This window comes from Podarcis bocagei (assembly GCF_964188305.1).
Source record: "Podarcis bocagei genome assembly, chromosome: 10".
NCBI lineage: Eukaryota > Metazoa > Chordata > Lepidosauria > Squamata > Lacertidae > Podarcis > Podarcis bocagei.
In genome coordinates this window covers 70862716-70889194 of record NC_138135.1, presented here as the reverse complement: position 1 = coordinate 70889194, position 26479 = coordinate 70862716, and the positions used below count along the sequence as shown (strand labels likewise).

Genomic DNA, 26479 nt, shown 5'->3' with positions numbered 1-26479 from the left:
CGCAGATGATTTGGTTGTAACGTTGGAAGAGCCATTAGAATCAACAAAAAAGGTACTCGGAGAATTTGATCAATTTGGCGAGGTTGCAGGCTTCAGATTAAATAAAAGAAAAACAAAAATAATAGTTAAAAACATGCAGGCAGCCGAAATTGAGGAACTACAAAGAGAAACAGGGATAGAGGTAACTAAGAAGGTGAAATACTTAGGGATATGGGTTACGCCAAAAAATATAGATCTCTTCAAAAATAATTACGAAGCGGTATGGAAAGGAGTTAAGAAAGACATGGAAACGTGGGGTCGGTTAAGATTGTCATTTTGGGGCAGAATAGCTACAATCAAAATGTCGGTATTTCCAAGAGTTCTGTTCCTATTCCAAAATATCCCGATCATTAAGGGTATTAAGATATTTAAAGCCTGGCACAGAGACATCTCCAGATTTATCTGGCAAGGAAAGAAGCCGAGAGTGAAGTTTAAAATTTTGACGGACACGAAAGAAAGAGGAGGCTTCGGCCTTCCCGATCTGAGGATTTACTATGAAGCATCCAGCCTATGTTGGATAAAAACATGGATAAAATTAGAAGATGGGGAAGTGTTAGATTTAGAGGGTCACGATAACCGATACGGGTGGCACGCTTATCTATGGCATGGGCGGAAGAAAGGTCATACAGGTTTTGGGAACCATGTATTCAGGGGCCCACTGTTGGAGGTTTGGGAAAGATATAAGGAGATGCTAGAACCCAGAACCCCACAATGGCTATCCCCGTTAGAGGTAATGGCCATTAAAAAGGTCAATATGGGAACCAACTGGGCAACCTATGAACAACTGCTCATGAAGGAGGAAGGAAAATGGAAAATGAGGCCGTACGACCAGGTTAAATCTCAAGTATATGATTGGTTACACTACCACCAAATAAATGATAAGTTCAGGAAAGACGTAAAAGACAAAGGCTATGCCGACAAGAAATCTAGATTCCAATCTGAGGTCTTGGGGAGCAACATAAAAATACTATCTAAACTGTATAAGTATTTACTGGACTGGAACTTAGCCGATGAGGAGGTTAAGGCGGTAATGACCCATTGGGCCAGAGATCTTGGCCGTAATATTTATTATGAAGAGTGGGAAAAACTCTGGAAACAACATTTAAAATTTACGGCCTGCGTGACACTTAAGGAGAACCTAATGAAAATGTTTTATCGCTGGTACCTGACTCCGGTTAAGTTAGCCAAAATGTATGGATCCTGCAACAAATGCTGGAAATGTAAGATAAGGGAAGGTACATTCTACCATATGTGGTGGGAATGCCCAAAGGTCATAAGGTTTTGGGAGAGTATATATGATGAAATGAAAAAAATGCTAAGATATACCTTTAATAAAAGACCAGAGGCGTTCCTGTTAGGTCTGGTAGGAAGAGAAATTAAGAAGGAAGACTATAAATTGTTCCAATACGCAACAACGGCAGCAAGGGTCCTATTAGCAAAAAATTGGAAGCAGGAGAGTACCCCAACAACGGAGGAATGGAGAAGCAAATTATTAGAATATGTGGAGATGGATAGGATGACATGTAAAATTAGATATACAAAAGATCAGAGATTTGTTGAAAATTGGGAAAGTTTCACGAAATATCTGAAAAGTTTAATCGATGAACAGACAACACTAGTAGGTTTCCAAGAAGCTCTGTAAGAGAAAGGGGTAAAGCTAAAAGAAAATGGATGGATGAGAATGACTTTGGCTTTACAAACTCGGAAATGCGGAATTATTGTTTAATGTTATAATGGACGATTCGTGAAATGACTGAAGGAAGTCAATTCTTTTCTTTTCTTTAAGTGATAGATATGAGTTTTGATTAAGTTTGCTATGTATTTTGCCTTTTGAAACTAATAAAAATTACGCATGAAAAAAAAAATATTTTAAGAATCCTTGCAGGAGAAATAAAATATCTAGTATGAAAATACTAGCAGTTTCAGTCCCGGCATTGATCAGGAATTCAAAGAAGAAGAAATTTCTTTTGATCAGTTTTGAATCTGGTTCAAATCAGTTTTGAAAGGTTTAGTCCGCTATTTTGATTCAAAAAGTTATCCTGTTGAATTCAAGCACAGGAAGAAACCTGCTCACTGATCTCAGAAACTATAATGCAAAACTTGGTTGCAATGTCTTAAGAGATGTCTAAGTGAATAGAGAATGGACAAACAGCATTCTGAAATATATAGTAGAATATTAGCATGCCTTTAATTTTTATAGGAATTATTGAAATTGTAAAAGATGCCACGACGATAGCCAAAATCCAGCAAAGCACAGGTGGAAACACAGGAGCCTTTAAGGATGAAGTATTAAACCAGTGGCTAAAGGATAAATGTGTAATTGAAGAAAAGGTGAGTTATTTCTTCTTTTCACTGGTTTAAAAAAATGTAATTATTATGAGTAATTATTTTGAATTGTTGTATGTTGTTTTTTAAACTATTTTTAAATAGTTAAAGTAAAGGTAAAGGGACCCCTGACCATTAGGTCCAGTCGTGACCGACTCGGGTTGCGGCACTCATCTCACTTTTTTGGCCGAGGGAGCCGGCGTACAGCTTCCGGGTCATGTGGCCAGCATGCCTAAGCTGCTTCTGGCAAACCAGAGCAGCGCACAGAAACTCCATTTACCTTCCCGCCGGAGCGGTACCTATTTATCTACTTGCACTTTGACGTGCTTTCGAACTGCTAGGTTGGCAGGAGCAGGGACTGAGCAACGGGAGCTCACCCCATCGCGGGATTCGAACCGCTGACCGAGGCAAGTCCTAGGCTCTGTGGTTTAACCCACAGTGCCACCCGTGTCCCATTCTTATAGTAGTTAAGTTGACACAATTCCATTCCTACCAGGAGCACTCAAAGAAACCTTTGGAAGATCCCAATACCACTTTTCAGTGAAATGCCAATTCTTGTGTCAAGCAGACTGTATATAGAGTGTTCTCTTTCTAATCTCACTCTACATAGGTAACTATGTATAAAATTATTGATGCAAGTATGGTTACATTTTAATACATTGTACTTGCTTCAGATAGGTGCCTTTAAAACTTTCCATTTGAGTCTGACTTGAGGGAAAGCTTCCCATTTTCTTTCAGCTTGCTTTGATTAACTTCTCTGTCTTGCTTGTAAAATGGCCACAACAATAAGGATACAAAAATGTTAAGAGGTTGTATCCAACTCAGTTATACTCTGAGGAGGCCCACTGTAATAAATAGACCTTACTTAGTCATGTCCACAAGTGGTGCTGTGGGTTAAATCACAGAGCCTAGGACTTGCCGATCAGAAGGTCGGCAGTTCGAATCCCCGCGACGGGGTAAGCTCCCATTGCTTGGTCCCTGCTCCTGCCAACCTAGCAGTTTGAAAGCACATCAAAGTGCAAGTAAATAAATAGGTACCGCTCCGGCAGGAAGGTAAACGGCATTTCCGTGCGCTGCTCTGGTTCGCCAGAAGCAGCTTAGCTGTACGCCGGTTCCCTTGGCCAATAAAGTTGAGATGAGTGCTGCAACCCCAGAGTTGGCCATGACTGGACCTAATGGTCAGGGGTCCCTTTACCTTTACCTAGTCATGTCCATTAATTTCAACAAGCCTACTCTCCAAACAATTACTGATATCCGATAAAGCCCATAGTATTTATTTGTTGGAGACAATGGAAGAAGGTGCCTTTGGGGATAAATTCAAACTGTTGTAGAGGCTATAGAGGCTGGTAGGGGAGAGACAGGTTTTGTTGCAGGTGGGGCAGCTGAAGGCATTTGGTTTTGCTTCCACAGCTGCACCAACTCTTTGAAAGCAAAGTTTTGCATAAGCTGATATATGGTTGTGAAAAAAGAGCATTTTATTCTTTATAACAGTGAAATTTTGGCGCTAAAGTTGATCACGGAAACACAGAAAGCTATCTTGCATTGAATCAGACCATTTAGCCACCTCGTTCAGTATTGTCTACCTAGGCAGGCAATTGCTCTCCTGGACTTCAGACAAGGACTTCAGCAGCCCAATGTGGAGATGCTGAGGAGTGAACCTGGAATCTTCTGCATGCAAATCATGCGCTCTGCCTGTGAGCTTTGGCCCTTCGTTACAGCTGCTTTCTTTAATTTATTAGTTTCAGGCAGCCGTGGATAGATTTGTGTACTCTTGTGCTGGTTACTGCGTGGCAACCTTTGTCCTTGGAATAGGAGACAGGCACAATGACAATATTATGATCACAGAGTCAGGTGAGTGTGTTTTGTTTTTGTTCACACCTGAGTGGCATCTATTTCAATGTAATTTGAATGCAAGCCTGCATTCCATTGCTACTATTAATGTAAGTGATCTTTACTGTCTACTGTTTACCATGACCTCAGAATTATTATTCTTACTTTTTAAAATGCTGCTACATGCCTTGGATTAGAGAAGAGGTTAGGTGTTGGTTAAAACCTGTGGGGAAGAACTGGTGACTGGAACGTGGAATAAACTCTGAGAGAAAATGAACCTGAAAGTACAATGTTTGTGTGAAGGCAATTGCAAGACCGGGACGCAGGTGGAGCTGTGGGTAAAACCTCAGCGCCTAGGACTTGCCAATCGCATGGTCGGTGGTTCGAATCCCCGCGGTGGGGTGCGCTCCCGTCGTTCGGCCCCAGCGCCTGCCAACCTAGCAGTTCGAAAGCACCCCTGGGTGCAAGTAGATAAATAGGGACCGCTTACCAGCGGGAAGGTAAACGGCGTTCCGTGTGCTGCGCTGGCTCGCCAGATGCAGCTTGTCACGCTGGCCACGTGACCCGGAAGTGTCTGCAGACAGCGCTGGCTCCTGGCCTATAGAGTGAGATGAGCGCACAACCCTAGAGTCTGGCAAGACTGGCCCGTACGGGCAGGGGTACCTTTACCTTTACCTAATTGCAAGACCATCCATCATGCGCTCCTCGCCCATAACTTGGGGTTTGCTTCACAGCTCCCCTAACAGACAGACTTAGCAGCGAGCCAGTCTAAGATTTCAGCCCTCAGCAGTGGCAGAATCCAAGCTGCCTGTCTTTTTTCCTTTTAAAAATCCATCCTTTGTGTTGCTGAAACTGCAAACCTTTTAAAACAGTTAAACAGTTGCACAACTGCCCTGGGAACTGGGTGAATGAGGTAGGCTGATGTTTTGCATCCTGGAAGTGCTCTTTCCATAACTGGCTCCCCTTTCCTGCCACATTTAAGCTAGCCTTCTCAAATCCTGCAGAAACATTTCCCACCCCCAGTCTAGAGCCTAATCCAGAGAATAATGTCTTTTTAGAAAGCTGTAGATCCAATATTGGACCACCACTTTTAGAATGTTATGTCTGTCTTTGTCTTTCATTATCAGAAAGGAGAGAGACCTGCAAATTTTCAGTCATTAGGTTGTAAGAAAAAGTAACCTTTGACAAAGTTAAGAGAGCTATTTCCATGGAAAGGTAGGGTCAATAGAGTTGGGTGGGAGAGAGGCTGAAGAGGGATGACAGTTTTTGAGTCATACAAGACGCACTTTTTCAAACTATAGCCAGGTCAAAAAAGCATGCAAGATCGCAAACTAATTTGCACCTGCAATGAGGTCTTTTTAATGATCACTAAGCATCGTATTGATTTCTCCTTCCAAAGGTAATCTATTTCATATCGACTTCGGCCATATTCTTGGAAATTACAAGAGCTTCCTTGGAATTAATAAGGAAAGAGTTCCTTTTGTATTAACACCGGATTTTCTGTTTGTCATGGGAACCACTGGAAAGAAAATGAGTCCCCGCTTTCAAAATTTTCAGGTATAAAAACAATAACCCATGAGTGGGAATGAACCTTATAAGAGAAATGTGCAGTACACCTTAGATTTGAATGTTAGCTGTAACATGTTATCATTCAACACTGCAAATTAAGTTGACCGAGATCCCTACATTGGCTAGCAGTACTGTAGGGCTGCATCCTACGCCACATTTCTACACAGCCATATGCAAAATCTAAATGTGTACAACAGAATAGCACGTACAGATGCATGTCCTTGTGTGTTGGGGTTGTCTTCAGATTCTCCCTGTTTATGCATGAGATACGTGAAGAGACTCCCTTATTTATATTGGAGCATTGGGATTCCGCCTACCAACTGAAGGTCTCGAGGCGGCTTGCAATATTTTTAAAATGCAATAAAATAGGCAATGGTGCACTAGTTACGAGAGTGGGGTGAATATGAATATACAAACGCAAGAGGCTCTGGGAGCACAGATATTAGAAACCTTTCTCCCTATCATCTGACGTTCCATCTGCCACTCTCCCTGCTAAGAATAGAACTTGGGTGACTGGTGGAGTCTTGAAAAAGCAGTCTCTCCTCCATTTCTGCATCCTTCTGTCTTGGAAGCACTGATTGCTTCTGAAACTCTGGGTGCTTCCTTCCCTACTTCCTCAGTCACAATAGTTGACCCTCAAGTCATTAGCTGTAATTGTATGCACATGGGGATTCACATGCCAGCAGTTGACATGCTCTGCATTCCTAGCAGTCTGGAGTTCCATGGAAGTTTATTGGGGATTCCTCACAGAAAGCATCAGGAATGTTGGACAAGCTTCCTTGAAAAAGTCTTACATACTCTTGCTGATCTCCTCCTTCAATCTGCAGTTGCGAATGGAGTGCTGATTGCATGCTCCACCCACCCACTCAGCTTCTTCAGGGCAATAGCGAAACCCAAAAAGTGTGGCTGGCACCCCATGTGAACAGAACGTGCTCCTTCTAACATGCCTCTGGGTCCTCTGCAAAGCTCCAGGGTTCCTTGCCAGATAAACCCCATGCAGAAAAAGTTCCATGATGGACGGAAGTTAGGTCTGTGCTTTTCAAACCAACCCAGAGCAATGCATTTGCAGAAGCACAAAAACAATTGTGGACAAAAACAATTAGGTGGACTGGACTTTGTGTATCCTTTCTGGATCCTCTTTATCTATGTAGACTGTGTTCTCCAAAGCAGTGTTCCCCAACCTTGGGCCTCCAGCTGTTTTTGGACTACAGTTCCCATCATCCCTGACCACTGGTCTTGCTAGCTAGGGATTATGGGAGTTGTAGTCCAAAAACAGCTGGAGGCCCAAGGTTGGGGAACACTGCTCCAAAGTATCACTACACCCTAGGGCTGCTGTGTGAGAATGGGTAGAGTCAGTGGGCGTAACAGCCATTGGAAGTGCTATTTCACACGTTTAGATAAGAGGACTGATTTTGGGTACCGTTTTTTCTGACTAACCACAAGTCTCTTCATAGCCTATAGTCATTTCAATGAGGTTTGTTTGTTTGCCTCTAAAGGATATCTGTGTGAGGGCCTACCTTGCTCTTCGGCATCACACAAACCTGCTCATCATCCTGTTTTCCATGATGCTGATGACTGGAATGCCTCAGCTGACTAGCAAAGAAGATATTGAGTACATCCGCGATGCACTGACGGTTGGCAAAAACGAAGAAGATGCTAAGAAGTATTTCCTAGACCAGATCGAGATTTGTAGGGATAAAGGGTGGACTGTGCAGTTCAATTGGTTTCTGCATCTTGTGCTTGGAATCAAACAGGGCGTGGAGAAACATTCTGCCTAATGGTGAACAGATGCACAAATAACTAGAAAGTAACCTGCTGTTACAATCGGTTCTTAGCCTTTTGGGCCACCCACCGGTTCCAGGGACTTTCCCCTGCCTAAAATCCAACTCTCATTTTAAAAAAAAGAACTTTTGTCGAGGTATTGATACTGCACCGTGGTTGATTTAACATACACAAAAGCCTTGTTGAAATGGCCTTCATGCTCCCCCCTTATTTGCCACAGGTGTTTAATAACCTATTGTTAGAATTTAGATGGTACCACTGCTTTGCTGATTGTTTTGTGTAGCTCCTGCAGCAGGATAGAAAGACCTTCTGAAAATACTGAACCATATGCAGAATAATTTTTAAAGTAATTTTTTCTCTTATTTAATTTTTAAGTAAACTGTAATTTAAAAATATTTTCTCTGAGTGAGATCAAATGTAGCGTGAGCAGGTGTCCTCTTGTTAACTTGGGGTTTCCTTCCTCCTCTCCCACCTGAAGCCCCCCAAGCCAGCTCCAGAGGTTGGAGGACCTTCCAGATAAGATTTGGAGAGATGGAGGTGGACAAAGAGAAGCTGGAAGTCTTGCTCTCTGCTTTCATATTACTAGCAAAGGGACTCCATTGATTTAAGGATAGGAAGTTGGAAGAGGAAGCATCATAGCGGTGTCATTCTAGGTCGAGAAATCCTCTCTGTTGCTGGGATGAATATTACACACAAGAGGAATCATTCATCTGTCTGGAAACTGAAGTGCCACTGTCTGGATTCCTCTGTGGATTCACAGAGTGTTTCAGATAATTCCTTTGAAGAAAGAAGATGGAAGAGCAAATTGCTGGAGCAATTGGTAGGGGGATAGGGACTGCTAGGGTTGATAGGTAGTAAACAGCTGATCCATTCTTAAATTACTTGTAACCACTGCGTGTGAAGTCTGTACCTATTATTACTCTTATGTGTGGAAGGATAAAATCTCTGTAACAGGGATTATTTGTCCAAGAGAAGCACTGCTTAGAAAGGAATTTTACCCATCTACATTTCATTCTTGGCAGTGTCAGTTAGGTTTAAAGTTTTCAACCTTTCTTCTGAAGTTTTTTTCCCTTTTTTAAAAGTGAGTGGTAGTTTTCATTGCCTGGCGCAATGATATATTTATACTAATTAATAGTAAACTCAGTGAAATATTAACCTGTATTTAAAAGCTTTATAATGGTGGTACTAGAAGAAACACTGTCCAAGAGCCTCTCCTTCATTTACCAAATGTTTTGACAAGCCAAAAGCTTATTTATTTTTCTCAGTGCCAGGTGTGTTAGTTTTCAAATACAAGCCACTGCCACAATCCAGAACCACAGTGATCATACCCAGCTTAAAAAAACAGGTGTTTTTTTTTTAACGGGTCATTGTCTTATATCTAGTACTGCACCACAATCAAAACAGAATATAAAGAGACTATATAGTAAATATAACTACTAGGGGTGGTATTCAGAGTAGATGCTCTATAATTAATGAACTGAAGTTAGTTTTGTTCATTACTTTTAATGGGTCTACTCTGAGTAAAAAGTAGCTGAACACTACCCCTAGGTGTGTTAAGATCTTCACTAGGAAGATGGTGAGAATTTTATAATTGATTCTAGAACTGTAAAATTACAAGCATTGCTAATAATACAGATGTTGTCTGAATTGTGTTTATATAGCCAAAGCAAAAATGGCTTGAAATTCTGGCTTCCATGTCTTATGTAACAGCAATTGGTATGTAACAGAGTGTGTATGATAAATGTTAAAAAGCATAATAGATTTGGCTTAATCTTTTTCTCATCTACATGAGTCACTTAATACGGTGACCCAAATTAACAAAGTAATATGTTGTGACTCTTTATTAAGAAATTCTTTCTTTCCTTGTCCATTTAAATTGTTGTTTTATGTGCAGTGATTTCTTATACAGTATTAAGTAATTTTGGCTGAAATAGGAAAACATATTCTAACAAAGTTGCTTGTATATGTTTTAAAACTCAGTATGTGTACTGTAGGCTTACAGTTTTAAAAACTGTGTCCTAATTTTGAAATGATTTGCATATATGATTGATTAAACAATACTCATATACCTCTTTTTCTCTCATAATTTTATTTTAAAACTCTGTAACTATGAAAATATTTCATACTGATTAGGAAGAAGTGAGGTTTCTAGTTTTGTCCTTGCACTCTTTCTGCTGCATTAACATTCACACACGTGAACAAATAGCACAGGAACACTCACTATTGGCTGAAAATGCCCTAAATAATATCAAGTGCTAGAGTGCACATATGGTAAATGGCAGCAGGAACATTATTTCACCCTAACCACCAGATATCTACCAGTAACAATTACAGTAAGTTGAATAACTCTGCATGACTTTTCTAATTTTGCATTAAGTATTTTCTCATTTGTAATAATTTAATCTGCTTTTGTTTGCCCAATGGATACCTTACTCAGCAGCACTGCCTCTGGCTCCTAAGATTTCTCCAAGAATTCCTCATCTATTTCAATCTCAACCCTAGAGCTGGAAATATAGGTCTTTAAAGCTGGGAAGCCAAATTCTGTAGCCAGTACTATAGGCTGTGGCCCTTGGGGCTAGACCCTTTCCCAGTAGTTGTATTGTGAATGCCCACGGCCGTTAGCTATGTGAGTTTGCACACTGCAGAGAGAAAGGGCTTGTGGACCCTTTTGTGTAAGTGTGACCTTTTGTCCAGCATTGAAGTAAAACCAGACAACAGACCAAAAATATTCTTTGGAAGGATTTAAAATGAGACGTACCACAAAGCTGAGGCCAGCTTAGCAACTTTGCTGCCAAGTTACAGAAGCAAGAACACTGCATAGGGACAAAGTAAAGTAAAGGTAAAGGGACCCCTGACCATTAGGTCCAGTCGTGACCGACTCTGGGGTTGCGGCGCTCATCTCGCTTTACTGGCCGAGGGAGCCAGTGTACAGCTTCCGTTTCATGTGGCCAGCATGACTAAGCCGCTTCTGGCGAACCAGAGCAGCACACGGAAACGCCATTTACCTTCCCACTGGAGCAATACCTATTTATCTACTTGCACTTTGATGTGCTTTTGAACTGCTAGGTTGGCAGGAGCAGGGACCGAGTAACGGGAGCTCACCCCATTGCGGGGATTTGAACCACCAACCTTCCGATCGGCAAGTCCTAGGCTGGGATTGAGTAACGGGAGCTCACCCTGTTGTGGGGATTCGAACCGCTGACCTTCCGATCGGCAAGTGGTTTAACCCACAGCGCCACTGTCCCAGGGACAAAGTAGTTTTCAGTAAAAAAAAAAAAATCTGTTGTGAACCACCTTGAGATCTTTGGGTGAAAGGTGGTATACTAATAATACCAATACTAATAGTATTAGTGTGAGCTCACTAAAATCTTTAGGCATGCCACTTTTTCTCAGCCTTGAGCTCCACATCTGAACAATGGGGGTAATACTGCTACCTGACCTTACAGGGTACTTTTAACGATTACAAAATATGTGAAGCACTTTGCACACTCAAGCAGTATATAAATGCTTATTAATGCCGCTGTTACTAAGTTCCATCTGTGTTTCTTGTATATCGGTTAAGGCAGCAAATAATACCAGATCAGAATAACTATTTAAAGGTAAAGGGACCCCTGACCATTAGGTCCAGTCGTGGACGACTCTGGGGTTGTGGAGCTCATCTCGCTTTATTGGCTGAGGGAGCCGGCGTACAGCTTCCGGGTCATGTGGCCAGCATGAATACGCTGTGGGTTTAACCCACAACACCACTTATTATTTAATAAGAAGCTAATATTTAATAATTTTAATTTAATAATATTTAAGAGGGATGCGGGTGGTGCTGTGGGTTAAACCACAGAGCCTAGGACTTGCCGATCAGAAGGTCAGCGGGTCGAATCTCCGTGATGGGGTGAGCTCCCGTTGATTGGTCCCTGCTCCTGCCAACCTAACAGTTTGAAAGCACGTCAAAGTGCAAGGAGATAAATAGGTACCGCTCCAGCGGGAAGGTAAGCAGCGTTTCCGTGCGCTGCTCTGGTTTGCCAGAAGCGGCTTAGTCATGCTGGCCACATGACCCGGAAGCTGTACGCCGGCTCCCTCGGCCTATAGAGCAAGATGAGCGCGTAACCCCCGAGTTGGCCATGAATACATTATTCTGTATTTTAAAGTATGTTTATGCTGAGATCTTCAGGTGAAGGGCAGTATACAAAATTAATCGATTAATTAAACAGCCCCCTGGCCACGCTCCAAGCTTTATGAACCTCCTGTCAGGAGCAGCAGCAACAGCAACAGCATCTTCTGCCACAAAAGACGAGCAGAGCTGCCAACTGACCAGAAAGAAAAGGCGAAAGGAGGGGAAACAGGCCCGGCATGTTCCTGCGCCTTTAACAGCAGCCTGATTTGTGGGAGGCAGCTTTTCAGGGAAATGGCAGCTCAGCCGATTTCTAGAAACCATGCTGCTGTTTCATAGAAAGAGGAGCTGGGGGGGGCGGGAATAGTAAAAAAATAATATGGCAGCAAGCCCAAAGCAGTCTCCGGGGGACTCTTCCATTGCACTATATTGACTTATCATGGAAGGCTTTTCCCAGCGCCGATGCAGCCCCGCAACTCCAACCGGGCCTTGCTTGCTTGCTTGCTTGCTCGCGTGCCTTCCTCCGATTGCATTTGCAACGCTGCAGCAGCAGCAGCAGCCGCGCGCGCGGCGGAAGGTTGTCATGGTTTCGCGGGTCACATGCGCGCGAGGTTTCCCCCAGCGCTGGGGGGCGGGAGATGCGGCTGCAGTCGCCGTCGGGACTGGCTGGTTCCCGGCTGCTGCTGCTGCTGCTGCTGCACGGAGCAGGGCGGGGGTGCAAGGAAGCCAAGGCAAGCAAGCAAGCAAGCGAGCCAGCTAACCGGCACCGGCAGCAGCAGCCTTGCAAGTGCCCGGTTGCAAGCTCGGCGGGGGGGAGCGGGTGGCTCGGGGACCCCCGCTGGGCTCCCCCCTCCTCCTCCCTCTCCGCCCGCCCACCTGCCTTCCTGCCCCCCGCCCCACCCCGCGCGCTCCCCCGGGATGAGCATCTCCGTCCCGGAGGGGCTGACGGAGCTGCTGCAGGGCTTCACGGTGGAGGTGCTGCGGAGCCAGCCGGGGGACCTGCTGGAATTCGCCCTCCAGTACTTCGGGCGCCTCAAGGCGGAGGCGGGTCCGGGGGGGCGGCAGGAGGACGGGAGCGCCGCCGCCGCCGGCCAGCGCCACTTCAATGCGGGCCCCCCCGAGGCGCTGCGCAGGGCCCCCTCCGAGGGCGGCCGGGGGGTCAACTTCGCCCGGGAGCCCATGCAGACCGACTCCGAAGCGGACGACGACGACGACGAGGAGGCGGAAGGATTCGCCGGTAAGCCCAGCCTCCGTCGGAAAACGCCCCCCGCCAAGGGAGGGCGAAGGGGGGCAGGGGGGAGTCTGCTTCCAGCCCCATTTCCCCCAGAAAAGGGGGACAGGGCTGACCCCGAGGCCCACGCGCCCCTCCCCTCGGCGCTGAGGTGAAGGTGGGGGAACTGGGGTGCCGCCCCCTCGAGTCGCCTCGGGAGGGAACAAAGGCAGCGGGTCGTTTCCCGCCAGGGAGTCTCTTCCTGCCCCCCCAAAAAGCTGCATTTCTGCCAGTAAACTGCTTTGATGTCTTTTTTCATTTTGTATTAAGAAGTATATAAATAAAATAATAATAATACTACAGGATATTTACCCCTGCAATCTTAGTCATTTCTTAAGCTACAGGAACCAACCTCCCCACCCCACATCACCCCACAAGCTGTCAGATCTCCCTCATATTTGGCACCGCCCAAGCAGTTAAAGGTTCCCAGGGGCTGGGTTGCCAGCTTTAGGGCTGGCCCCTGCTCCTGTGCCCTTAGAAGAACCGCTTGCTCTGCAGATCAGCAGTTGGAGTAAGTTGGGGAAGTTTTCTGGCTGGGCGCTTAGGTCTGGAAACCCAGAGAGGAAGGTGTGGGGTGTCTTTCATTCACAAATTTGGGGAGGAAAAACAATTGTTTCCTTATGAATGAAACCGTTCAGCAAATGCCTGGGTAAACACTTGGTAGAGCTGCCAAGAGCCAGATGACACGGCTTCTGAGGCGGGATTTTTTTCTTCTTCACCGTGTGAGCTGTCACTTGGCAGATCTCGCCATAGGGCAAGTAGCCATATCTTTGGTGATAGTCAGAGACATCTTTGGGAAGTGGAGGAGCAGGCCTTGGTATACCTGAGCAAGAAGCTCAGGATTTAGGGTACGAATAGCATCTCCATACCACTCTCCTTTCCTGGGATGAGCTGCGTGAGAAGCTGCTCATGTGATGTGCAGCTCAGTTCTGCTTCTTTGGATTTTGAATGGCGCCCCCCCCTCCTCCAAAGCTGTCCTAGAGGCAGAGAAAGAAGGAGAGGCGTGATGAGCTTCTTCGCTTGTCACCATCCCTGCCCACTCAGTAATGAGGGGCTGTTAGCAGACTTATTCTTCGCAAACCAGCAAGAGGAAATGAGTTGCTGGATGCCTGAGCTTTCTGTTTTTCCTTTGCGTCCTTGCGGATAATCTTCCCTACTTCTCTCAAATAATGGAAGGACTAAGCTGAACCAGCCAAGCTGGCCTTGGTGTGTTGAATGAGAAGGCGCTAACTTTCTGTTTTTCTCATGTGTCAGATGGGGGCAACACCTTGAAGCAATGACTTTCCCTGAACACATTCAAATTCCCTTCCCTTGACAATTAAGGGACTCGGGTGGTGCTGTGGGTTAAACCACAGAGCCTAGGACTTGCTGATCAGAAGGTTGGCGGTTCAAATCCCCGCGACGGGGTGAGCTCCCGTTGCTCCTGCCAACCTAGCAGTTCGAAAGCACCTCAAAGTGCAAGTAGATAAATAGGTACCGCTCCGGCGGGAAGGCCGTGCGCTGCTCTGGTTCACCAGAAGTGGCTTAGTCATGCTGGCCACATGACCCGGAAGCTGTACGCCGGCTCCCTCGGCCAATAAAGCGAGATGAGCGCCGCAACCCCAGTCGGTCACAACTGGACCTAATGGTCAGGGGTCCCTTCTTTACCTTTAACCTCCACAAATTTGGGATTTGGGGAAGATATAGAAGTAACAGGGATAACCCATATTTGTGGGTTTGTGCTCCAATTTATATATATTTCTCCCTGTCTTTCTCTTTCTCATGGGTTTCTCAGTTTTGGGGTGGCAAAACTATTCCAAAATTAAGAAAAGTCTAGGAAAGTATTGATTCTTTGTGCTTTGGATAAGCATAGCTAGGAACAAGCTGGCAGTCATTGCAAGTAGTCCTTTCAGGAGATAATGTTACTTGCAAAAGGGCTCATTGAGTGATGGTGGCTAATTTTTCCTTTGTTTTTCCTCCTCCTTGGAAACACACAAAGGGCTTTGCAACTGCTAACAAACCTATATTGATCAACAGTTCCGTTAATGTGAAAGTGGACACTTTCTAAAAGGAGGACGAGGCTTTAAAAGGAAAGAGAACCAGCAAGGGTAGAGAGAGTGCTGATGCAAAAAGCTGAGAAATGCATTGGTTGTGCAATGGGGAATATGCATTCAAGTGCTGCTGTAGGGGTGTTAGTTGACTGTAGGGGAAATGGCAATATTTGGCCTATGTCTTTAGTTTGTTGTTTTTCAAGAAATGGTTAGCTTTGTCATATTTATCTGTAACTGAGATCCTCTATTCCTTCATGGTTACAGGAACCACAGTTGTTTATATGGTTCCCATGTGGATAAATTGCAATTTATTGTGGGAACCAACACTCATAGATGTTCTGCATGCCTTGGTTTGCTCCCGGGCGTCTGTTCAGCAGTGAGCTGAGGCCAACCCGGCTCTGGGACTTGTGTATCTGTATGATGTTCAGGTTTATTGCATTCACATGCTACGTTTTAAGTCAAAGCAAGGGCAAATTCGGCCCTCCAGATGTTTTGGGACTACAACTCCCATGATCCCTAGCTAACAGGACCAGTGATCAGGGATGATGGGAGTTGTAGTCCCAGAACACCTGGAGGGCCAAGTTTGCCTGTGCCTGTTTTAAGTAGACATATGAAACACCTTCCACTAGACACCTCAGTGTTGCAGCACCGTGACTGTGAGGTTAAGAAAGCCACGATTTTCAGGACTTTGATGCAAAATGGGAGAGTGGGTTTGTGGGATTTTGTACAGACTCGCTATGTAATGTGGGATCTTCGAAACAAAGCCTTGCTTACCCTTGCAGCTTGGAAGATGGTGGTAGAGAGGACTGTAGGTGGCGAATCAACATTTTTGGAGGCTCCTGTGCATTAGAATCAACAGCCTTGTGCTTCCCTGTAAATAGAAATCTAGCCTAGCTGGCTGTGGGTTAGACCCTCTTTCCCTGATTACCATCGTTTATTTATGAGTGCCGTCTATGTGCAATGTGCATGAAGCTTACCACGAACAGGTATGACAGGTCCCTGCCCCAGGGGCCTTCCATAGAAACTGAGAAAGAACAGAAGAAGGGGGAAATGGAAGCACGCATGGGTAGACGGGAAGAATGTGCGATCATTTCAGTGGCTCATACTTTGGTTTAGTAGGGAGCAGCAGTTGGGAGGGCAATGGAGGAAGACAATGAATAGAGATGAGATAAAGAGAAGTGGCAAGGTGGTGCCAAAACTGCTTCCTTGTTTTAGTTTTGTTGCATATGCAGGCAGTCTTAAAAAAAAATATATGTGGAGAAGCATTCAGAAAATACGTTCCCTGCTTACCACGAGAAGGGGCACAACTTTCTCTATCAACTCAGGATTGCTACCTCCTTCTGCTAAGTGTGTGGCCATGGATTTAAGACCTATTCTGCACATTCCATACGTAAAATGGTTGGAAAATGGACCAAACCTTTTCACTTTGTAGGCATGGAAACGGATGCTCCTCTTCGCACACAAAAAAAGTTTCCTGAATGTAGTAAAACTACAAAGCTATTTAGAGTTTTTCTCCCTAGTTTACTTAAGAGGAAGATTATTCAAAAGTACCGTATTTTTCTCTCTATAGCACGCACCTGACCATAACACGCACATTGTTTTTAGAGGAGGAAAACAAGCAAAAAAAATTCTGAATAAAACAGTCATTTTTGTGCCTCATGCTGTGGCCACAGACATGTGATCTGATGGTGAGTTTGGGGTAGCCCAATGCAAAAATCCTCAGGATCCATGTGGATCCATGCTTTGTAACCACGTTTTTGCACCACTGCAGCCCCAGGCAACAGTGGGTGCGTGATTTTTTGGTGCAGGCTGTAGCCATGGACATGCCATGTGATCTGATGGTGAATTTGGGGTGACCCAATGCAAAGATCCTGAGGATCCATGTGGATCCGTGCTTTGTAACCACGTTTTTGCACCACTGCAGCCCCAGGCAACAGTGGGTGCGTGATTTTTTTGGTGCAGGCTGTAGCCATGGACATGCTATGTGATCTGATGGTGAATTTGGGGTGACCCAATGCAAAGATCCTGAGGATCCATGTGGATCCGTGCTTTGTAACCACGTTTTAAGTGGGGAGGGAAGGAAAAACACAGAAGGGACAAGGAGCACGAGAGGGGTGTGCAGAGAAGCAGCTGGCTAAGAATGCAGGAGAGGGGTTTAACGGGAGGGAGGAAAGGAAGGCAAAAGTATCCCCCACCCACCCACCCACCCAAGCCAGCCAGCTCTCTCCCTCTCTCTCTCTCTCTCTCTCTCTCTCTCTCTCTCTCCCACCTGCATGTTTTCCGGCTGCCTGCGAGTCCCTAATATGCTTCCCTGGACGCAGCAGCACCGGAGCATGGAGAGGAATTAGAAGGAAGGACCCGATCCTTTTCTTTCCCCTCTGCTTGCCTGGAGGGGATGGGATTTGCCTGCTCTTTGTTCCGTTTGAGCAAACAGCAACCGAAACAGAAGTGGGTGGGCAGTAAGACCCTGAGGCAGAATGCAGGAAAGCAACAGCTTCCTCTCTCACGGAGCTCCCTTCTCCCTGACGCACGCGATTGGATTTTTGCCCGATTTTTGCCCCTGCGCTCGGGCCAGTCGGCTCCAGGGACCACACATTCGCTCAATAACACGCACAGACATTTCCCCTTACTTTTTAGGAGAAAAAATCTGCGTGTTATAGAGAGAAAAGTATGGTACAACACTCCCTCTCCCCCACCCCACCCTGGTCTGAAGTGGCACAGTCCAGAATTCTACCACATTCTGTGAAATGTGTAGAACTCTAAATGTTGCAGGTACCAGAGCCAATGATATGGAAATAGTTCTTCTTTTAGAAGCACATTGTTCTGTACAATTAATCAGCAGTAATGAATATTACGCAAGTCAACTGGAATGAGTGCAAATTGAGAATCAAATAGTCAAAACAAAAAGCAAAGTTGTAATTATTCTTTCAGATAACTAAATCTAGGAAGTGCACATATTTATGTGTGCAGCTCTTTAAGCGTGCCCAAATTTGTATATTGAGAGTTTTTGGTGCCTTCATTCCCCCTCCTTACAATTGAACGTGCTTGAATGAGTTGTTATATCTTAAAATATTTACAGGTATTATTATACAACAATTTTCAGGCAAAGGTTTGTATGTTTAAAACATACTGACCATGGAATCCTATACTTGGAGAAGAAAGTCCCAGGTGGGGGACTTATACTTGGGTCGGTGTATAGGATTGTTGTATTTTTTTGAATGTCTTTCCCCATATGAAATATTTCCTATGGCCAATTATGTCTCTTTACTGGAGAAAAGTTTTTTTTGAAAAAAAACACAACACTTTTATTTTTCAGTTTTTGAATATACCTATAACAATCACCATGCAATGGTACCTCAGGTTAAGTACTTAATTCGTTCCGGAGGTCCATTCTTAACCTGAAACTGTTCTTAACCTGAAGCACCACTTTAGCTAATGGGGCCTCCTGCTGCTGCCACACCGCCGGAGCATGATTTCTGTTCTCATCCTGAAGCAAAGTTCTTAACCCGAGGTACTATTTCTGGGTTAGCAGAGTCTGCAACCTGAAGTGGATGTAACCTGAAGTGTATGTAACCCGAGGTACCACCGTATACCGTATTTTTCCATGTATAGGACTAAGTTTTTTAACCAAAAATTAGGTTTAAAATTGGGGCTCGTCTTATACATGGGAACTGCTGAGGGATGTTTTCTTAATTTGAAGGCTCCAAAAATAGGAGGCGTCTTATACATGGGGGTGTCTTATGCATGGAAAAATACGGTGCCTCAACCTCTCAAGAAACAGTCCATGCATATACGGTGTAAACAATATAGTCAAGCATTAAGCAAGTGTTTGGTGTTTGAGTTCCTTGATGTTGTGTTAGCCTCCCTGTAAGAGCTGTGCTTCTAGTGCTTCCAATATTGTGTTAATATATTTCTAGCTGCAGAAATGAAAAATGAAGTAGGTCCTTAAACAGTAAATTCTTAGGATCATCTATAAACAAGATTTAATAAAGCTAGCCTTGGATCAGTCTGTATCACCAGTCCCATAAGAGAAGGGAAAGCACTTCAGCATTTGAAATTAACATTGCATACTTCCTTAGGTTTTGTTTTTAATTAAAAAATGTAAATCAAATGACCATGCTGAATTGGATCTTTCTCAATTTAGGGCAGTGGACTGTGTTCCAGAAAGCATGTGTTATCACCATTGATGGCACGAGGGGATTGCGTGTTCCCAACTCTGCTCAGAACGTTTCAGGTGCTGACAAGCTGAAATTCTTTGGGTGCTGAAATATAGTACTCAAAGTGATAGTAAAACACAGGAACGCATTATGGTGGCGGTGTGACCATATAGAGCTAATGGGTCCCCAAGGGTCAAAAGGAGAACCGGGACTTGCCTTAGGGGAAATTGATGTTTGCCAACCAACCAAACTATCAATGGCTACTAGGCATGTTCTCTGCCTTCACAGGCAGATGTGCTTCTGAATACCCATTGTGGGGAACCACAGGAGGGAGAAGGGTCTTGCGCTCAGTCGTGCTTGTGGGTTCCCTGCAGGCATCTGATTGGCCACTGTGAGAAAGGGATGCTGAAATGGATGGACCGTTAGCCTGATGCAACATGGCCCTCTTCTGTCCTTTAGGCTTATCACAAGCCTGGAGCAAGCTGTACCTTTAAACCAGTGTTCCCCAACCTTGGGCCTCCAGCTGTTTTTGGACTACAACTCCCATCATCCCTCGCTAGCAAGACCAGTGGTCAAGGGTGATGGGAATTGTAGTCCAAAAACAGCTGGAGGCCCAAGGTTGGGGAACACTGCTTTAAACCACTTGTAACGGAATAAGTGTAAACCTAACATTCCCACAGCTATGCTCTCCGGGAAGGCAAATCCTCTTATCATTATTGTTTCAGTTGTTATGCTGCAGCCAACAGTTACATGTGCAGTTGGGTGAAACTGTGTAGATCTTGATTGGATAGTGTAGATGTGCACAGCAGCTCTGAACACTCATGAAGCCAATTATATCATCTGTGAACCCCGGGAGGCCGGGGGGAGAAAGCCATCACACAACCTGAAAGTGGAGGTGCAAGCTTGAGAGAGAGAGAGAATGGATTAAAATATCTACATTATGGCTGTCAAATTTGTGACTTACGGTAATGTTAAGAACTCGGTTGATTTAACTGTTGGTGAGTGAAGAACCTTGTCACATTGTATTTGTAATGGTGGATTTTTTTGTATTTATATGTTAATTTCTTATTGTAGGTGGTTATGCTCAAGAATTGCAAGTGGACAGCAGTAAATTAATACTTTCAGTGACCTGATTCTTAAAGCACAGTTATTGTAAACAATGTCTTCGTGCTTCAAAACTATCTTTACAATGACAGAAAACCATTCTTTTAAATTATTTGGTTTTCTGTAGATATGTTAGCAGCATTTATAACTTCCAAGAAATGATTTGGTAAGCACCACAAGCATAGGACTGAAACTGCCTTAAAATCCTCAATTTCCTTAAAGAGATTTATTATACAAACAGAAACTGACCTGGTTTTGAGTCTCAGTGGGACTTAACTTCTGAGCAGAAAAGTATAGGATTGTGCACTTGAGCTTTCAAGTTCATGGACAGGGAATATTAAAATAAGGCGCTACTGTTTGTGTGCAGAAAATGGATTTATTTTACGGGGTTGTAATAAAGGTGTACAAATATCCACTGATAACAGATATAGTTACGGTTAATTGATATATTAAGTGGTGTTTAAGTTGCTATTCAGAAACTTTGGCCATTGATGGCTTTAAAAGATGGGCCTAATTTTAAAATAATTTATGATGTGTGTTTAGACATACTAAAATGTCTCAAATCTGGATCCTACTCATTTTCAGTTTGTTTTACATCCCCTGCTAGTTTCTTGTTGCTTTTTTCTGTGCTTTTTTCTGTAAAGACTGTGTAATAGATAAATTCATTTTTCTTTTGTCTTGTATCTCATAAATCCCAGAACTGGGCTTTCTCCATAGATCACTTAAATAGCAGGATATGGATAAGATTGTTAGTTTCAGTTTCATGCATATTCATCCCAAGATAAAAAAAACAAAACCAAAATAATTTGATCAACAACTGCTGCCTTCCCACTGCACTCAAATTGTATAACTAAGAGATGATGAAATTAATGCTAGGATTTATAGAATTCTGTATGCATTTTTAAAAGCCAGAGTTTCAAAAACAGCACAAAAATATAAGTGTTTATGAATATGAATTTCATTGTGTATTTCTTTACTTTTAAATGGGCTTCTGTACTCCAAACTAGTAAGAGAAACACTTATGCGTAAACATCATTCTGTGCTCATCATAGCAGGGACACAACTGGCTGTACATTCCTCATATGCATTACATTACTCTTCCAGGCCTCATTTAAAAATCTGGATACATCATTTAATTGAGATGGAGATTCTCATGTAGGACCCCACATGACTTGTTGCCTGCAAATGAAGTTGAATTGGGGCCATTTCGGGGCTTTCAGAAGTAATTATTTGATGTTGTACTGAATGTGTTACACCAGGGGTAGTCAACCTTTTTATACCTACCACCCACTAAGGCATCTTTCTTGATGGTAAAATTTCCTTACTGCCCACAGTGCTCGATGGAAGGAAGATTCAGCTTGTGCCGTAGAACCCACTACAGCCCACCTAGAATCCTGAAACGCCCACTAGTGAGCGTTAGGGACCAGGTTGACAACCCCTGTGTTACACAAATTGATTGACTGGAAAGAATCCCAGGGCCAGGTAAACAAAGTGGTAGAAATGAATGCATTTCTTTAAAAAGTGGTTTAGCAAAATCATGGTTTTTGTTGTTGTTTTTTCAGAATTTTATTAGGAATTTCAACATAAGAATTTATCCAAAATACACCATCTTCCTCTCCCTCCCATTCCCCCCTCCCCCGAAAGAAAAACCCACCCCCACCCCACCCAGACTTCCCTCAGCTCCTCTCTCTGATTTCTCAACACAAATTGTTCTCTGCATATTATAACATTGTATGAAACCTTAATTTATTTATCTATCTATATATTACCAATAAAAAGTTTGTGAATGTTTATTCAAAACCAGCCAAGGAGTCCAGTTCATTTTGTTGTTTCTTTAAGTACTTTGTAAAAGGTTCCCATTCTTCTTTAAAGTCACAGTTGTCCTTGTCACGTAGTTTGTGTGTCAGTTTCACCAGTTCCGCATAGTCCATCAGTTTCTCTTGCCACAGTTCTTTAGTCGGGATTTCCTCATTCTTCCATCCTTGTGCTATTAGGACTCTTGCCGCTGTTGTCGCATACATGAAGATGTTTTTTAGTTTCCTTGGCAGGTCTTTTCCTACAATCCCTAGCAGATATGCTTCAGGTTTTTTTTACAAAAGTTAAATGGAACATTTTCTTCAACTCATTATATATCATTTCCCAATTTTTTTGATTTTGCTGCAATCCCACCACATAGGGTAAGCAAAATCATGGTTTGACTCTGGCCGGATCCTCAGGCTCACACACTCACGCCCTGGTTTCCAGTACAGGCTTGCAAGGCAACACAAACCAGTATTTGTCTGCATGAAATGGCAGACTGGCGTGACTCAAACCAGGAAAGGTGGGAGGAAATGGACACATGTGGGGAATAGCAAGGAGAAGAGGAATCTGAATGTCCAGTCAAGGTCTGTGGTTTGGTGTTAGGTCTAAGCTATCCTTGTGACTGGAATCCTCAGACTGGAGTTGCAGAACCGCTTGTCTTCTGGCTGTGCTCCTGTGCGTGCTAAGAGCTGTGTGACAGGGAGAAATTCAACAGTGTGCCTGCCTGCTGGAGATGAGCTGCTGTGTTCATTTGGCCTGACACTCCTGTTCAGATCCTGGTCTTGCTAAGAAAGAGTTAACTCCAACTCGCTCAGTGTGATTTACTGCTGGCTTGCCCCTGACAGAAGCAGACTTTTCCCATCACAGTACTGAAAGGTATTAGATGCGTGTATAAGCCAATATTTATCCATTAGTGAGCCAGGATCCACCAGTGGGTCTTGGACCGCTTTCAGGTGGTCCCCAATGCCACTGTCTGCACAGTACCTCTTTCCTTGCCTGCCCTGCCTACTAGCCTTTCAGCTGTACCAATGCCAGGAACAGCAACTCCTTGCATCCTGAGTAAAGGTGGTTTCGGAGATGGAGAAGTTTGCAGGCAGGGAGGAGGGAAGGAAGGTAGCTCTCCTCTGAGAGGAAAGGGACAGAGGAGTTGTTGAAGGAAAGTGGAATACGAGAAGCAAGGTTAATATTTAATCATAAACTGGGAATAGAAAAGGGTAAGAGGAAGTTTGCTATAGGAGAAGGAGGTTCATGTAAAAAGACCAGGGAGAAGCAAAGAGAGAAACGGGCATGGTGGGGTGTTTGCATAGGGTGCAAGTTAAGTGTGAAAGGAACATTGGAGAAGAAATTCCTGGAGATGGGCAAAAATACTTTGAGAAGCATGTAGGGATGTGCAGAGAAGATATAAAAGAAAGAAGCTTTCTCCACTTAGGCTTCTGGATTAACCATTTTGTGATTGGCAAACCTCAGTAATTTTTAGCCATCTCAAGTGGAACCTGGAGGTAGAAAGTGTGAGAACCCCGGTACTGTTGTTAGCCGCTCTGAGCCTGGCTTCGGCTGGGGAGGGCGGGATACAAATAAAAATTTTGTTTATTTATTTATTATTAAGGTAAAGGGACCCCTGACCAGAGTCGTGACAGACTCTGGGGTAGCAGTACTCATCTCGCTTTATTGGCCGAGGGAGCCGGCGTTTGTCCGCAGCCAGCTTCCGGGTCATGTGGCCAGCATGACTAAGCCGCTTCTGGCGAACCAGAGCAGCGCATGGAAACACTATATACCTTCCCGCTGGAGCGGTATCTATTTATCTACTTGCACTTTGACGCGCTTTCGAACTGCTAGGTTGGCAGGAGCAGGGACCGAGAAATGGGAGCTCACTCCGTCACGGGGATTTGAACCGCCGACCTTCTGATTGGCAAGTCCAAGGCTTTGTGGTTTAACCCACAGCGCCACCCGCGTCCCTTATTATTATTACTTCTGTTGTATTTTTATGCTGTGAATGACCTTGAGATCTAAGGACGAATGGCAGTATATAAATTTAAGAGATGATAATAATAATAATAGCTGAATATAGATGGAACAAAAATATAAGACAAATCTAACATAAAGAACGCGTGCATTTCAACCTGAATTCATTTCAAGCACTGAGTTCTGCATCAAGGAACAACAAGAAGTTTGCTTTCTGGTTCCCCTCCCACCCATTGTTGAACTAGTTCTAGGTGTTTGTTTTTTGTTTTTGGTGCTGCCTGTTTGGTATAATGTAAGTGAAACAGTATTTTTCTCTTCTAAAGAAGAAGTGCATTGTACAACATGATTTTTAGTTTACATTTTAATAGACCGGGATTTATCATGCGTGTAGGCATAATTTCAAGTAGGGCTTGCTTGCTTTTTAATTGTTGAACATAAGAGCCCATTTCAGCGGGTGCTTCTCTTCCACCAGGAAAATGTACAAATAGGCTGACACTTTACCTCCATCCCATTTCCCAGGAGGCCCACATGAGTGGGGAAGGAAGGAAGGAAGGAAAGAAAGGAGACTCTCTGTTCCAGTACATTTACGAGACAGTTCCCAGATCATAAAATAAAATGGTTGGGTTTTGGGTTGTATTCAGCATTAGACACTCTTAGGATAGACCCATTGAAATCAATGGACATGGCTAAATTAAGCCAGTTTTGGTGGGTCTACTCTGTGTTAAATCTAGCTGGGTAGGACCCATGGGTTTTTATTTTCTTTTTAGAAGAGAAGAACTGAAGGGAGAAAAAACTTAGAAGTAGATTTCCCCCTCTAGGACAGGTGGAGAAAATTGGTCGTCTGCAGTTCTCATCAGCCCCAGCCGGCATTGCCAATATTTAGGGATGATGGGAACTGGAGTCTAGCAACATTTATAGAGGTCTGCAGGTTCCCTTTCCCTGCTCCAGGATAAATTATTTTTGCTAAGAACAGAATACTTTGGGGAGAAGAGACCACACATTCACATGTCTTAAACGGCACAGTAAATGGATGGTTAGGAGGGAACCATTATGGTCCTGTGATCTAATTCTGCCATAGCGAGCATCTTTTAGGGTGTGCCATCTCTGTTCTTTCGTTTGAAAAGCTGTTGGAGGATAAAATGTGGTTGATCTTTGGGAAGTGCTTTTTGTGGATTGCTGCGTTTTAATTGCCTCAAGTGTTTACAGTAAGTGATAAAGGAGAGAGTATGAGACAGTGATGTCACCAAGTTCAGTGTTAGAGATGGAGGCAGCTGATCTCTTGCTGTTCCTCTGCATTTTGCCGCGTGTCTAGGGAGGTTTTTGTAAATCTCGGCCAAGGGGGAAGTGGCACTGCCATTACTGTTTCTTGCCTTATGGAAACGCAGGAAAATTGTTGCAAGATGCGTGCAGTTCTGTTTTTCGCTTCATCTTAATGTGATTGGTTTGCCACTTGTAATTGTCTAAGTATCATGAGTAATTATGGATCTCTTCCTATTGTGTGTGCTGTGTTCTCTCTTGTTACATTGCTCAGTTCCGAAGCAAAGCTTTTTTGAAACCGCCCCAGTGCAGGCAATAAATAAAACATGTTAAGAATGTCCTTGGTTTGGAGAAACCCAGTTCATATTAGATTGTTGTGCATGCCATAGAAGCGTTCGTCTGTTTCTCATTTCGAATTGGATTTTTTTTTTTTTGTATTTTTAATGGCTGAATTGTTTTGATTTTTTCTAAGCATTAAATTTTAACCTAAGCTACACTGTTGTAGTGCAAATGCAAAGCTCTGAACATCTTCAAGAATATCCATGTGTATTTATACCCCAGATGGGTGGGGTATAAATAATAAAATTGTTATTGTATGTTCTTGTTTCATTGAAAACAAGAAAAATAATTTTACAGTGGTACCTTGGGTTAAGTACTTAATTCATTCTGGAGGTCTGTTCTTAACCTGAAACAGTCTGGGAATCAGTGTGTTTTTACATGAGTAGAATGTGTCCTTTTATTTAAAATGCATCTCTGGGTTATTTGTGGGGCATAGGAATTCATTCATTCCCCCCCCTCAAAATATAGTCCGGCCCCCCACAAGGTCTGAGGGATAGTGGACCGGCCCCCTGCTAAAAAAGTTTGCTGACCCCTGTGGTAGAGCTTTTGTTACCTGTAGCGAACTTCATCATTTGTTTGTTTTTGAGGTCATGGTCTCTATGCAAATGAGTTTTGTGGGTTTTCATTGCATTTCAAACCGTACCATGGGAAGTTCAAAGCAAGCTTTCAGAGGCACAGCCATGCTGCAATAGATAGGTGTATATTTTGATGTGGGTGTTCCAGGCACATGTAGGATGCTCTGGGGTATGAACTGGGTGTGGGTGCATATCAGGCATTGGTTCCTGGCTTCTTGTACCATGAGGGCTGCTGGTGATAGGATCTTCACACAGTTCAAGCCAGAACATTAGCCCTGGGAGTCAGGTGACCCCAGAGAGCCTATATTATGCCACTACTTGCTAGAAAACTTCCA

General features: G+C 43.8%; 2 protein-coding genes across 4 annotated transcripts in view; both read left to right on the top strand.

Moving 5' to 3' along the window:
* PIK3CG (phosphatidylinositol-4,5-bisphosphate 3-kinase catalytic subunit gamma) overlaps positions 1–9613 on the top strand; it is a 31631-nt gene extending 22018 nt beyond the window's left edge. For all 3 annotated transcript variants that reach the window (XM_081211490.1, XM_081211489.1, XM_081211491.1), the window contains exons 8-11: positions 2240–2370; positions 4104–4215; positions 5594–5751; positions 7260–9613. In XM_081211490.1, the coding sequence (XP_081067616.1) occupies positions 2240–2370; positions 4104–4215; positions 5594–5751; positions 7260–7541 (683 nt within the window). In that variant the 3' untranslated portion in view covers positions 7542–9613. The remainder of the gene's footprint in view (positions 1–2239; positions 2371–4103; positions 4216–5593; positions 5752–7259) is intronic.
* A 2679-nt stretch (positions 9614–12292) lies between these two features.
* The window catches only part of PRKAR2B (protein kinase cAMP-dependent type II regulatory subunit beta), a 64759-nt gene continuing 50572 nt past the window's right edge, over positions 12293–26479 (top strand). The window contains exon 1 of the mRNA XM_081211670.1: positions 12293–12887. Coding sequence (XP_081067796.1) covers positions 12569–12887 — 319 coding nt within the window. The 5' untranslated portion in view covers positions 12293–12568. The remainder of the gene's footprint in view (positions 12888–26479) is intronic.